General features: G+C 43.9%; 1 protein-coding gene across 4 annotated transcripts; it reads right to left on the bottom strand.

Moving 5' to 3' along the window:
- Positions 1-555: 555 nt before the first annotated feature.
- On the bottom strand, positions 556-6897 carry ZNF391 (zinc finger protein 391). 4 transcript variants are annotated; one of them, XM_037033058.1, is made up of 2 exons: positions 6561-6897; positions 556-1766 (listed from the first exon to the last, which is right to left on the bottom strand). In XM_037033058.1, exon 2 carries the CDS (start codon positions 1684-1686, stop codon positions 616-618), a length of 1071 nt encoding a protein of 356 aa, XP_036888953.1. In that variant the 5' UTR covers positions 1687-1766; positions 6561-6897; the 3' UTR covers positions 556-615. The 4 variants fall into 4 exon arrangements, with proteins under 4 accessions (XP_036888953.1, XP_036888954.1, XP_036888951.1 ...); XM_037033059.1 differs by lacking the exon at positions 6561-6897 and adding an exon at positions 5108-6536; XM_037033056.1 differs by lacking the exon at positions 6561-6897 and adding an exon at positions 2815-6536.
- Between the last annotated feature and the right edge of the window lie 4537 nt (positions 6898-11434).

An 11434-nucleotide genomic window follows, 5' to 3' on the forward strand; every position in this document is an offset into this window, starting at 1 on the left:
TTTAGGATAGTTTTGGTACGGATGAGGTAAAATAACGGATTAATCAGGCATATTAGGAGAACTATGGGTTATACCTTGAGAAAAATATGCTACAGCAAAAAACGATGAGGAAGAGAAAAATCTGCCCTTATTAGTACAGAGACTGCATTTGCCTCAACACTGTTACCCCCAAACTGGTGGGAAGTTTTTTGTCTCGATCTGAAGCCAGCTCCTCCTCTTCTGCAACTGGCACCAGAAACCATGAACATACACACACAGGATTTCCTCACTGAGTGAAGTGAAGAGAAGGGGTTGATGTGGATGGAAAACAGGGTTCACTGGCTGTCCAGGGACCCAAGCCCCATGGAATGAAGAGACAAGGGGTGGGAATGCAAGGTGGTAGGCAGTTGTACACTCTAAGATTGGGGCCCTCCAGAATATTATTAGATTGATGTTAGGTGTTTGAAGTCATCTTATTGTATGGATCGCTCATTTCAGCATTTAGTTTACAAAAAGAAAGGAAGGCTGGCTTGAAACTGGCTTATCACTAGCTAGTGGGAAAGGAAAATCCAAACACAGTTGCAGGAAGTCATGCAAAGTGCTCTTGCACTAACATTCACACAAGCCCAGAGGTCACTATTTGGTGTGGAGCTGCTGATGTCTGATGAGTGTTGAGCTCTGACTGAAGGCTTTCCCACAGTCATTACACTTGTAAGGTTTCTCTCCGGTGTGAGTTCTCTGGTGAATAGCAAGGGAAGAGCTCCGACCGAAGCCCTTTCCACACTCTGTACATGCATGCAGCTTTTCTCCAGTGTGGACTCTCTGATGTTCAGTGAGGGATGAGCCTCGACTGAACACCTTCCCACAGTCCCTGCACTTGTAAGGTTTCTCTCCAGTGTGTGTTCTCTGATGTTCAATGAGGGATGAGACCCAGCTGAAAGTTTTTCCACATTCACTGCACTCATAGGGGTTCTCTCCTGTGTGTATTCGTTGATGCTGAATTACGGTTGAACGGTCACTGAAGGCTTTCCCACATTCTTTACATTTGTAAGGTTTTTCTTGAGTGTGCGTTCGCTGATGTTGACTAAGGTTAGTGCTTCGGCTGAAGGTTTTTCCACATTTACTACATTCATACGGCTTTTCTCCAGTGTGGATCCTCTGATGTAGACCAAGGTGGGTGCTCCGGCTGAAAGCTTTCCCACAGTCTCTGCATGCATAAGGTTTCTCTCCACTGTGAGTTCTTTGATGTTCAATCAGGTGTGTACTTCGGCTAAAAGTTTTGCCACATTGCCTGCATTCAAAAGGTTTTTTTCCACCATGAATTCTACTGTGGATAAAATGTTCTGATTGGTAATTAAAGGCTTTCCTGCATTCATTGTACTTACAAGGTTTCTTTTGTGGGAAGACTTTTTGGTGTTTAATTAAGTCTGAATTGTCTTTGGGGTTTTTCCTGGATGTGGGGAATCTAGTTCCCTTTGGAATCTTCTGCTGTGTGTTAAGTTTTGATCTGAGACTAAGTTCATTGGATTCTGGGCCTCTCTCCACAGTGACAACCTCCTTGAGAGTCGCTGACAGTCTTCTGACAGCTGTTTTCTCAGAAGATTTCTTCAGTGCAGGACACGTTGTCTTCCTTGACAGCTGGCCCTCAGTTCCACAGGCTTCTGCATTTGTAGGACCTCGAGTAGTACTCCCTATGAGATTTTCCATTGCTGACCCTGAGAATTGTAGTTCTTCAGAAATAGCCAGACTGCTGTTGATGCTTTGCTTCAATTCAGATCTTTCTGTATCTGAAAGACATTTAAAGTGCAGAGGTCATCTCTGTCTAGTGTGGAGAGCAAAGAAAATAAAGTAGCAGAAAAAAACAACTAATTTGTTCTTCATGCATACTAGCAAATTTATATGGGGAGAAAATAAAATGAGGCAGTGGAAGAGAAGTGAGCAAGGCCAGAAGAGATACCAGGCTGGTTTTTTTGTTTGTTTTTATAGTGGACATGGAGACAGAGACATCAAGAAATACGGGGCTGTGATTGGGTAATACTGAAAGCTCCCCTCACCACACCCAAAATGGAAATGAGCAGGTACTGTAGCTGATGAGCTAAGCTGGGGATCAGAAAGTACAGTGAGTCCATGGGCATGACAGCAACAAGCTCATAGCAGGATTTGAGATCTGCTGAGTGAGCAGTTGATCTGGTTTCATACATCTTTACCTTCTCATAGATGGAGAACCTCACAGACGTAGAGCTGAACCCTGGAGGACATTTTCCAAGAAGCCATGCTTGGAGAACCTCAAGAACAATGTCACAATACTGTCTGTGTCCATCTTTGCTAAGAGCATGCCTTTTAGCTGAAAACAGGGAACACAAGAGTCCTACCATGGGGTTGACTGAGGAGTCAGACTTCCTGATTTATTTAGAACCTTGCAAAAAATCCAGCTGCAGACTTTAGGGGAACTGGCCTTCCTGCTGGGTTAACCAGCCTACATTTTTACAGCCCAGATGCTTTGTTAACCCATCCTCAGGGTACTTCTTTTATTACAGCAGTCCTCAAGGCAGCAGTGCCACCTCCTAGGGGGAGTGTTGGGAATTTATGAGAGTTTTTTGGTTGTTATGTTGATGGGGAGGTGGCCAGGGATGATAGACATTCCTGCAAAACAAAGAATGTTCTTTATCTCGCCAGACCTTTCAAAAAAGCTATTATCCAAAACTAGAACCTAACACTGAGGCTAGAACCCAATACTACTTGAGGTATAAATACAAGATACTTTGCACAGCTTTGCAATATATTGGAAAATCAAGGAAACATACTTTTTAAAAAATGTTATTAGAACATGCTCACCATTTCAGTAAAATCAAGCCATTCATGGTATCAGATTCACAAATATGGCGTTAAATATCAGTCTGCATTTCTAGCTGTTGTATGTGATTCTATGAATAGGTACGAGTATCAATTTCATCCAATCATTTACATGTTGAAATACATATCCCATCATAAGTTACTTTCCTTTTTCTTTCTCCTATGTTTCTATGTAGTTACTGTGATTTACAAACTTTATTTCAGAATTGTAGGGGGGATGGTAGGTCTGAAGGGTAAGGAAATACTTCTCTATGTAATGGAACTGAAGCACTGACAGTTACCGAGAGGTGAATGGTGCATCTCTTGGTAGGTAATTTACAAAGCTTCTAAAGCCTCCAGAGCAAAAGTCTTGGTCCCCAAATGGAGTCTGTGAAGATCTGAGAGCATCCACACTGCCATAAAGGTGATGGGAGAACAATGGGGATTTTGCACATGGTAGAATATTACCTTTTTACATATTACATTGCATCCCAGAGAAGAGATTGTTGAGGAAATGTTTGGAAGCAAAGGGAAACCAGGAATATCTGAAATCAGAAGATCTTTGAGAATTCGTACACTAGAACCATTAAGCCAGAGGTACCTAAAAGTAGGCAGAATATCCTGAACAGAGAGAGAACTATGACAGAGTTCATAGATAGCCAATGTTAAGTTTAGGATTCACTCTCATGCTTATTAATATCTTGATGATTGCTAGAATGTGCCAATTTGATATAAGATTATCTATAATTCAATTAATGTATATGCAGTACACAGTGTAAAAGTCCCAAAATGCAGTTGTTTTTGCATTTCAAAAAGCTCATGACATGAATAACTGTATCTTGTGGTGTGTCTGTGCATGTGCCACATACGACAGACACAGAAACCCCACTGGGGAAAGCATCTAACTTGGAGGTGCAGCCCCTGGAAGAGGGACTTCTTTGGGTCTATTCTTTTGCAACTGTCTTTTCTAAGCACTTTACAAAATCCGGACTCATTTATAATGTGCAATGACGAGAAGATACTATTATTATTCCTTCCCATAATACAAATCAAAAACAGGTACAATAGATACCCCCAAGGCCAAGTGATAAGTCCTCACCTCACAGTACTTACTGCTTCTCAACAGGCAGGGAAAGAACATTTGAGTCATACCTTCCATTCCTGAGGGCCCTAAATGGCTAAGAAACTAAATTCCTCTAACCCCAGGACACCAGCCCAACCTTGACTCCACAGTGCAATGGAGGCTTAGAGAGGGACTACTCTGAGAGGTTGCAGTGAGTCCCAAACATGTTGAGCCCTATCCGTGTAACCTAAGGATAGGGCTCACCCTATCTGATGTGCCACACCCTCCTCTAAAGTGCCAACACAGTGTGAGTGTTAACCTTGGCATGAATCAGTGAAACATCAGAAAGGGGCCTCATAGTGCAAACATTTACCAAGTACTCTGGATTTTGGGCATAGCTCTGTTGATAGTTATATAAAAACAAAGAGGAAATAGCCAATCTGGTTTTATGTCTCCTCAACTGTAAAAAGATGTGTGAGTTGATGATCTGGTCCACAGCTATGGTTCCTACAGTTTAATTTTTGGTCCCAACTCTGAGGCACATACTGTCTACCTAGACTTGAGATGAGACTAGAATGAACAGATTCAAATACCCAGAGTCACATGAGAGCCCCGGGTCTGTATTTCAGATGAAACCACTCAGGAAACAGGCCAAAAGGGCTGTGTTTTTCAATGGCCTAGGAAAGAGTAGAATGAGGGAGTGTGGAGGACATTAAGAGCAGTCAGCAGGCAAATTGGCAATAGTCCTGTACTAGGCAAAATTTGGCAGACTCACCTAGAAAGGGAAGTTCTATAGAATAGAAATGTGTCTCTGCTCAGCAAGATGAGAAACTTTCAGAAAAGAAGGAAGATCCCTTAAAATATGTGGGTTATAGATCTAATGGTGAATTAGACAGTTACCTTTCTGACTTCCTCCTCCTCCTGGCTTGCTTTCTGGTCAAAGGCAAAGCTGGGAATAGGTCTTATCCCAGCTCTTCCCAGATGCAAAGAAAAAGACAATAGACATTTATATATGTCTGGGTAAGTCCCTAGTTCTTTAATGATAAAAGGTAAAGGTCTGGAGCTGTGCCAAGTGCAAACTCACTAGGTGAGCTGAGGCATATATCCAGCCTCCTGTCAATCTCCTCACACTGGGTTTGTGTTCACAGTGGGTATGGTTTTCTCCTGAGGGTCAAAACAGAAGGAAGCTGACCCTTCCGCCACCATAGAGCTGTCGATTCCCTGGCAAGTCACCTTTCTAAAAAACTGGTCCTACACAGCCAAATGGCACCACTGGTGCTTGCCTGTCTTTCTTAACAAAGCTTCTGTGAATGCTACGAGTTAAAAGATGGCAGACGACAAGGAATGTCATATACAGCAAAAGGAGATTATATTATTGCTGTGCTTACAGCAAATGAATTACTTTAAAATTGCAATGGGGTACGTTTAAGGACAGATGCTGGCAGAGGATGAGAGGCTCCCTTCAGCAGGTGCTTCTCCACGGTTCGCCAGAGGCATTCTTTTCCTGGAAGGGGAGGATGCACATGAAATGGGGACGGGAGGCCTGGTGGATGTGACAAACATCTCAGGTGAGCCCCCAGATACACTTCAGCGAGGCCAGGTGATCACAATCTCCACAAGCTTAGAGCCATACCCTTCCTCAGGTTTCACCCAGGATTCCTCTACCATGGTGTGAAACATTGCCTCTCTTTCCCTTTTACTCCCCTTTCTTGGTCATACTTCCTTATCTGCATCACCTGACTGCTCTAGGAACTCTGCGTCCATACAGAAGCTCTGAAGTCCAGTGGTCACCAAGTACAGGGACACCAGCAAACGCCACCTGCTCTTAAGTGACTAACTCTCCAACCTGAACAGTGCTGGCCACCTCCTGTTCTCACCATCTGAAACTCCTTTGCCCACACCCCTTCCTCTTATAAAGAATTCCTGATCTGGGAAGAATTCTCCCTTTTTTCTGCTCCCTTCAACATGAAGAAGTCATATTGTTCAGAAGGAAGCAGGTTCTGAAGGTTAGGGGGCAGCTCTTCTCCGGACTACCAGCTTTCTGTGTTCTTTGCACAGAGGAATTGGCTTTTGGAGAGAGATGACCACATCCCCAGGTCTAGCAAAGATGGGCTTCAGACAAGTGTTCATGGAAATAAGCTCAAAATCATGACATATTCACAGAATTTGATGTGCAGAATTTGTCAACACCTCCACCAACAAGTGATACCTACTATAAAGTACCAACCCTCATCATCAGAACCATAAAATAAAGGTTGTGTAGCTTCAAGTAAGGTGCTTTATCTCTGTGCCTCAGTTTCCTCATCTGCATCTCGGGAATGATGATGGTACATTTCAGGGGGTTAATGCGAGGATTTGACGAGGTAGCGCAGGTAAAGACTGCGGACAGTTCCTGACAAACGGCCCAGTGAAGAAGCCATCCTGGCCCTGCTGGAGGGGTGAGGAACGCATCTCCCGGGGACGCCCAGAACCAGCACCCGCGTCGGTGGGGCAGGGACCCGGCCCAGCCCGCCCGCGAGGCCAGCGCCGCGCGCGCAGACACCCCGCCCACCCGCAAAGGCGATCTGGGCCGATCTGCAGGCAGATCCCCCGGGCCATCGCCCGCCTCCTCAGGGACCCCGGTGTCCCCGCAAGACCACTTCCCAGAGCCCCGGTTCCGCTGCAGAGTCATGCTCGCCCCACTCACCGATCGCCTTCCGCCCAGCGTCGGTTCAGTCACCGGGGGACCCGTGCTCTCCCGGAACCTGAGTGCTCGGGACGTGGGGAAGCCGGAAGCGTTAGCAGAAAACCCCTGCACGGACCGGTTTCTCTCGCGGTCGCCGAGCTCCCCGGGGTCCCAGCCGCTCTTCACACTCTTCATTCAGACCCCTACTCCTTCCAGTGCAGTGGGCAGGGCAGGTGCACGCTGATCAGCAACGGTGACTAATGCTCCAGGCGAAGAGGCCTTGTCACAGAACCGAGACCGTAGGGGGCGTGGCGCGTACTCCTGCTGCGCATGCGCGGAGAGCGGTTTTTTGGCGATGTGGAATCTCTGAGCTCGTCCGCGGAGTCCACGGGTGCGAACGCGGCAGAGCCCAGCCCTCAGCCACGCTTTATAGGTGATTTTAAGTAGCGTGCCCCTGAGTGTGGACAATAAAGGGATCCGCCTTACCAGTTTTTGTGAGGCTTAAATAATACCCTGGTGTGCAGCGTTGTCAGCGTTGCTGTTTAATGATCACGCCTGCACTTCGCAAGTCTCACGTTTGCGCCTCTTCACAGCTTCACTTGCTCGCGAGGGTCATCTCTTGGCCCTCTGCTGTCTTCTCAGAGTTTCTTGTCTTTCGTGAAACTCCTGAGGGAGGAGTGACTACAGACAGACATTTGGGGGAAGTTAAATTGGAGAGATCAAAATTTGGATTCGGTGGGCAATATTTATGGGGCTTCTGGTCGCTTCTGTGGGGAATGAAAGCTCAATGCTATATTTTAAGGGGGTGCAAATGCAACCGCATCTGTCTGGGTGGTTCCTGAACGTACGGGAAACACAGGAGCCTTTGGTGTGCGGAAGCTTCCAGAACCCTAGTCCCGGAAATCAGCCCCAAAGCACACTGGAACTCCTGGTCCTTGTGGGAACAGATCCAGACGCATTCAATTGGAAGTGGGGTTCTAAAAGCCTGGCTCCCTCGTAGGCAAAGAACCACATCTTGGAGATGGGATGGCATGGGACTGGATGGGTCAGGACATTTCCCCCTGGGGCAGGAGTGCTGACCTCACGCCCCCATGTTCTTCTCCAGTGACTTTTTCCTTGGGCCTAGTTCTGCGGTGCATCCTCGGTTCCCTCTGCTCCTCTTCACCAGCCTAGACAGACGGCCTTGGAAGAGGCAGGGTCAGAGGCTGCTGAAAGCAGATCCTCGAGGAACCACTATAACCAGCTGGTTCTCAGGAGGTTGGGGATGAAGAGCAATTTTAAAAGGCTGGGAAAAGAGATGGGAGGGGTGCAGGGAGAAAGACGAGGAAAACTGAAACGTTCTCCTTTTGGAAACACAAGATGTGATGACGGAGCTGGACCTCAGTGAGGGGCCTCCGTGTGTATACAGAGCACAGCTAGAGTGCGGGGACCTCCTTCATTGTGGGTTTTGTAGCAAATCTGCTGCTAAAACTGTATTCAACAGCTGAGCTAAATCTTCGAGAACTTACATATGTAACCTTTCTTAAGGAAAACCTTCCCCAAATTATCTTGAGGATCAGTCTGCCATGCAAGCGTGGTGCACAGTCCCATGTCTTCCCCTTCCACGCAAAGATCTTGCCTTCTGCTAGAAAAATTAAGACATGTCTGATACATTAAGACTCACTGACTGTAACACATTGCCCTCGGCTGTAAAACGCCCTTTCCCGGGATTCCTGTCACGGGAACGATCGGAATACTGAGTCTGGGACACCTCCTCCTTCAATTGTCTCCTGCACTATTTCGTGGAGAAGGAGGTGATAAATTCCACATTTACTTCCATTAAAAGGGATTTTAAAATTATTGTCCATGTACTATGCCTCGATTGATGGTGCACTACAAGCAACAGCAAATATAACATAATCTGCAAGAAGTATTTTTAACACAGATTTGGGGGCGCAGGGAATAACATCAATTTTCAGTGTGTATAACTATTTGGTACAGAGAAGTATGACAGGAAGACTTTTTAAAGACTACAAAATGAGGTTGTGTTTGGATAAAAGTCTATGGGAGACATGGAATAGAAATAACAAAGTCAAAGAAATAAAGTATCAATATAAAATCTTCCACTAAAGATTAAAGAAGTCCTCCCCACCCCAGCATGTGGGTAAGTATTAATTACCATAGTTTTTAGATTCTTTTGATACAAGGCATGATATCCTTCAGGGGAATTTACACTTATGAAGAAAAATGTTGCATGTCCACTGAAAAATATGAGAGAGAACACCAGGTTTGTCAAAAGAGAGACAGTGAAAATACGTTTAGGAGGGTAAGAAAACCCCAAGGTAGTGAAGTACACAGTAGGGCCACCCACAGTCACCACCACATTTCTCTATGTAATGACTACCATTTTTCCACCTACCAAGAAAAAAATTCCAATTTTACCAAATTTGGCAGATTCTTACCATTGCTGTCCACTGGTTGCTTTTCACTGTTTTGTTTGTTTGTTTGTTTGTTTTTTCTTGGTGCCCAGTATAGGGGACCAAGAAAGGGCTGACAGATTTAACCAACTATTCCATAGATATTTAATGGAAACAATCAGTGGCATTTTGTTTATTTTTCTGGCACAACTGTATTAAAACAAGAATTGATTTTCAATGGCATTTACATTCCTTCTCTACTGACATGCATTGAACATCAACAAGTGCTGGATGAAATGATTCTGTGAGGCTTAAACATCTGCTCAGTTACCTTTCCTGAGTTCAAGAATGAATCTGCCACACTGTGAAACTGCAACAGTCGCTGATCCCTTTCCTGTGCAGGGTTGAAAATGTTTCCTTAGGGTCTAAGTAGCTCAGATGGTGGAGCTACTCAACTTTTAATCTGGGGTCCAGGGTTCAAGTCCCTGTCCTGTTGAGGCACTTACCTTGTTCCTCCTAGTTCAAAGAGTGCTTAATTTTTGTTTAAAGGAAATTTGGGTTAAACTTTGAGGACTTTTACCTGCCTAGAATGAGGAAACGCCAAGCAATCAATTACCTTCAACCTTAACCAGTAGCTGAGATTTGCTACTCTAGTCCAAGCAGAAGGTGATTTAAGCAGTTTTAAATAATAGAGATTTTCTAAGTAACATAGCACAACAGGCTTACAGTCCATGGCATGTAAGAACTCTATCCCTGTAGACAAGGGTGTTTTAGAAAAGGAACTGAAAAGGAACTGTATTTATTGAGTAAAGTATTTGCCCTGTCAAAACCCAGCACTTTTAGATTTTAGCTCTTCATTCTCACAACTGAGCCCCTTGGCAGTTGGGGAAAGCTCTCCCACACACCACGGTGATGTCACATTCTAGTGATAAGCACAATGGTAGGGAGTCATTTGACCAATACTGCAGTATGGCCTTTAGTTGAAATAGCCTATCCAGAAATATGTGAATACTGTACCATTCATTTTGCAATTTTGGCCAATTGTGTGTTGATGGTGCAGTTGACTGCTCAATGGATTGTATTTTTCTTTAGAAATATGCATTTCCCCTTCCTTCTCTGCTGAAAGATTATACTTCCTATTCCAGTTGAAGATAGTACTATGGTCTATGTAGAAAATCCCAAGGAACTTAAAGACAAACAAAATACCTACAACTAATAAGTGTGCTTAGCAAAGTCACAGAATACAAGATCATAAACACATGGGCACCAGATTTAAAATATAATACCACTTACATCAACAGAGAGAGAGAGAGAGAGAGAAATGAAATATTAGATGCAAATCTACTGGAACCTGTTCATGCTAAAAAGTACAAAATGCTGGTGAAAGAAATCAAAGACCTAAACAAATAGGAGAGTATTCTGTGTTCATTGATCTGAAGACTCAGCATAGTAAAGGTGTCAACTCTTTTTTTAAAGACTTTTTAATTCACTTTTAGAGAGAGGTGAAGAGAGGGAAAGGGAGAGGATCATCAATGTGTGGTTGCCTCTTGTGTGCCCTGTACCAGGGACCTGGCCTGCAACCCAGGCATGTGCCCTGACTGGGAATCGAACTAGTGACCCCTTGGTTCACAGCCTGCACTCAATCCACTGAGCTACACCAGCCAGGGCTGTCAACTCTTTTCAAAATAACATAAGTTTAAAACAATTCCCATAAAACCTTAGGTGAATTTTTTTGTAGAAATAAACATAAGTATTCCAAAGTGGAAAGACAAATGGGTTAGAATAACTAAAATGACTCTGAAAAAGAGAGACAGTGAAAAAAGTCACTGTGATTTCAAATCTTATACAGACACAGTAATAAAGACTGTGCATTAGTGGCAGAGTGGTAGGCTTATAAGTTGATGAAACAGTGTAGAGAACCCAGAAATCACTATGTACAAGTACACTAAGTTGTTTTTGACAAAAGTGGTAGTTGAACAATTGGATATCCATAGGCAAAAACCCCCCTCTATTATTTAAAAATTAACTGCAGTGGTTCATAAATATAAGTCAAACATAAAACTTTTAGAAAAAAAACATAGACAATTTGGGGGCCTGGGGCTTAGTGGAGAGTTCTTAGACATGACACCAAAAACACAATCCAAAAAAGACAATTTTGACTAATTGGATTTCATCAAAATTAAAAACTTTTGCTCTGCAAAGAACCTTGTTAGGAAGACAAAGAGGCAAGCTACAGACTGGCAGAAAATATTTGCAAACAGTATATGTGACAAAGAACTCATACTAGAATATACAAAGAATACTCAAGACTCAAAATTCAAACAACAATCAATCCAATTAGAAAATGAGCAAAAAGGATGAAGAGACATTCCACTAAACAGGATATGCAAAAGGGAAATAAGCCCATGAAAAAATGTTCAGTGTCACTAGTCATTCGGGAAATGTAAATTAAAACCATGATGAGCTATCATCACACACCTGTTAGATAAATCAAGAAAT

This window comes from Sturnira hondurensis, unplaced genomic scaffold (assembly GCF_014824575.4).
Source record: "Sturnira hondurensis isolate 20B ecotype Veracruz unplaced genomic scaffold, ASM1482457v3 Scaffold0021593, whole genome shotgun sequence".
NCBI lineage: Eukaryota > Metazoa > Chordata > Mammalia > Chiroptera > Phyllostomidae > Sturnira > Sturnira hondurensis.

What these genes read in the sequence shown, in the direction of transcription:
- ZNF391 (XM_037033058.1), bottom strand. Translation starts at nt 1,686, where the DNA reads ATGGAAAATCTCATAGGGAGTACTACTCGAGGTCCTACAAATGCAGAA.